The following is a 3274-nucleotide window of genomic DNA, read 5'->3' on the forward strand; positions in this document are numbered from 1 at the left end:
CTGGGATCTGGCTGGATAGGATCTAAGCTTTGAACGGTGCCTAAGCCCATTTCAGATGCATAATACCTGTTAGACAATACTAAGCAGGGAGTTTTGGCCTGGGGTGTGCACCCTACTACTGAGGAACTGACATAGGAAAATGAAGATCTAGCATTGTAATTCAGCCTTTCCCTATTCTATCATTTTAGTGAGACAAAAATTTCCTTTTCTCTTAGGTGTTTCTCAAATAATTGCAAAAACTAACTCAAAAAATAAATAAATTAACAAAAAAGTAGGGGGTTGTTATTTATAGGATAGCATTCTTCTGTTCAAATCATTTTGTTGCAAAATTCCTTTAAAAACCCTTTCCTTACAACTCACAGCCCTTTCCAAGCACCTGGCCCTCTGCATTATTCCTCTACTCCTTGAGGAAACAGAGGAGGAGAATAGATCTCCAAAGAAAATGTCCTTATTAATAATATCCTATGTTTAAATGCTTTATAGTTTTAAAGCACCCTCAGATCCACTGTGGTCTTGTACAAGATGGTATAAATGATACTGTACCTATTTGACAGGTAAGAAAAATTACATATAGTGATCAGTGCAGGTGAGACCTGAACTCAAGACCTTTTCAAACAAATGCAATGGTTTGGAACCTGAAGCAAGGGGCCCCATGTCATATTTGCCAGTTTTTTGTGCAGTTTTTCCTCCCTTCAGTGAGTCTGTTCCAGCCATCTTCCTCTTTCCTCCTCAGTTAATTCTGATTTATGCCTCACCTCGTATAACTAAATGGGAAAGATTTGAGCAGACCAACATCCAACCAACTAATATTCACTGAACACAAACTAGAAGCTAGACCTGTGAAGCAGAGGGAAACTAAATGTTCTTTATCATTTAAAAAGACCATGTGAGATTAATCATTTTATCAATTTGAACCAATTATCTATTAAAATAATATTTGCATACTAGCCAAAATGGAGTCCCTAGCTAGATGTGTTCAGTCCCTGTTTATAAAACTGGAAATAAACTTCAAGCGGCTTCTATAAGAAAGCTAAGGCTTAGAAAATGTCCCTGCATGGACTTGATAAGATTTCCGATTGTGCCATGGTGAAATCTCATTTCTTAAATCACTATTCAACATTAACTTATTGTACAAACTTGCATCTGCCTGACCCTGGAGATAAGATGATGATGAAGTTAGATGCAGTGGTCATGAGCCTGAAGGAGGTCAGAATTGAGAACAGGAAGCCCAGTTCCCTACTCTGGACTCTCCAAGGGACCCCAGGCTGGGAATAGTCAGGCCTCACAGCCCTCTGGGCCAAAGGTGAAACCCAGCTACTCGCACCCGGTCTGCAGCCACATGGGCCTTTACTCATTTCTCTCTGCTTCTCCCACTGGACTCTACATTAAGTTCCAGTTCCCTCCGCCTTGAAAGTTCACCAGGCTCTTGGTAGCCTTAGCTCCTCCTCCTCCTCCTCATTTGGCCCTCAGCTCTTGACCTCCTGCACTCAGGAAGCCTCTTCTGTCTTGCAGCTCTGGCTGTCTACCTCCCTGTGAAACCCTCCACCACCTTCAACATTTCACATTTGTAGTTTTACATGTACTTGTGTGATTGTTTGATATTTGACTATATCTGCTCTCAGGTGCCTAAGATCCTGGAAGGGCAGGGGCTGATTTTAGATGCCAGTGCCTGGCACACAGTAGGCCCTCTAGGAATGAAAACCGAATAGTCACGCGTGCCTGGAACTAGATAGCCTGGGCTCTGTGGAGGGGGCAGGATGGATTTGGTCGGCTTCCTTAACACGGTGGGGGGGGGGGGGGGGGGGACACACCTCCTGGCTCCCATCATAAAACCTGAGTGACACTCTGAAATGGAAAGGCTGTTTGTCCCAAGTCCCCAGACTTGAAACTCTCAGCAGAAATACTATTATATTTAGTGTTGGGGCCCCAGTACCCAAGCTGTGCCTGTTACTCAGCATGAAATACACGTGCAAAACACTTCGTAAATATTAGCCATTGCCAGTATTAAGGAATACATTCCGGAGCGTGGGACAAAGTGGAAGATGTTACCCATAGCTTCAAAGAAATACTCAAGCTTGAATGGGCTCTTAAAAGAATACAAACGACCCCCTAACCAAAGATTAAAAAAAAAAAAAAAAAGGAAATGTGCCTTCTCTTTTTCCTCCGGAAAACAAACAAAACCCCCAAAACAAAACCCTCCAAACGAAAACCCTCTTAACCAACGTCTTCCCCTTTCTAGGCCTTCACCCTCTTGTCTCCCCGCACCTCACGGGCGAATTCTGGACGTCAGTCACTGCGGAGACTGCCATCGCTGCGATGCCTCCAGGCATTTCCTGACCAGGGTGCAACTTTGTGAGGATGTACGTAGTCGGACCTCCTCTCCTGTAGATGATATTTAAGGCCTCCATGGGGCAAGCAACAGTGTTTATAAACAGGGAGGGAGGGGTCTTTGCCTTTTTCTACACGCGGGCATTTTAGCGACCTACTGCCAGCCCGCGCTCGACTGCAGCCCCAGCCCTCAGGCTCTGAGGAACCCACGCGGCCGCGCGGCCGAGACCCCGCCCCCCGCCGCAACCGTCCCGGCACGCAGGCGCAGGGGCGCGCGCAGGGCGGGGCGCACGGAGGCGGGGCTGCGCGGGCCCACTTAAATATAGGGGCGGTGGGGGCGGTGCGAAGCCGCCGCGGCGCTGCTGTGCAGACGTCGGGAGTTCTCACAACTGTCTCCTTGTGGCGCGAGCCTCGAGCCTCGCTCTTCCCCCGGCGGCGACGGCGGTGGCGGCGTTGCCAGCAGTAGCAGCAGCAGCAGGAGGGAGCGGAGGCGAGCGGGCGGCGGGCTCCATGGAGAGCGGCGGACGCCCGGGCAGAGGCGGCGTTTCCTCTCCGGCACCCGGGCTGCAGTGACCGGCGCTTGCGTCCTGCCCCACGTCGAAGCGGCCGCCGGCTCTGGGACTGACCGGCCTCGCTGCCACTCCCCGTGCCGCCGCCTCGCCTCCCGGCGCCCCTGTGCCCCGACTCGCCCGCGCCCCAACTCCCCGGCGGGGTGGCGGCGGCCGGGCCCCCGCGGCGGCGGCTGGAGCAGCAGCGGCAGCAAGAGCCCGCCTCTATGATGAAGTTCAAGCCCAACCAGACGCGGACCTATGACCGCGAGGGCTTCAAGAAGCGGGCGGCGTGCCTGTGCTTCCGGAGCGAGCAGGAGGACGAGGTGAGGGCCGCCAGCGCGCTCTGCCCTCCGCGGCCGGGGCGCCGGAGCAGGCCGGGGGTGGGGGGCCGGAGC

At 51.8% G+C, this 3274-nt stretch overlaps 1 protein-coding gene across 2 annotated transcripts in view; it reads left to right on the plus strand.

The window, feature by feature from the left end:
- The first annotated feature begins 3072 nt into the window (after positions 1-3072).
- NUDT4 (nudix hydrolase 4) overlaps positions 3073-3274 on the plus strand; it is a 16975-nt gene continuing 16773 nt past the window's right edge. For both annotated transcript variants that reach the window (XM_040637314.1, XM_040637315.1), the window contains exon 1: positions 3073-3202. In XM_040637314.1, coding sequence (XP_040493248.1) covers positions 3104-3202 — 99 coding nt within the window. In that variant the 5' untranslated portion in view covers positions 3073-3103. The remainder of the gene's footprint in view (positions 3203-3274) is intronic.

Source organism: Ursus maritimus, unplaced genomic scaffold, assembly GCF_017311325.1.
Source record: "Ursus maritimus isolate PB19 unplaced genomic scaffold, ASM1731132v1 scaffold_21, whole genome shotgun sequence".
In the NCBI taxonomy this organism is placed as follows: Eukaryota; Metazoa; Chordata; class Mammalia; order Carnivora; family Ursidae; genus Ursus; species Ursus maritimus.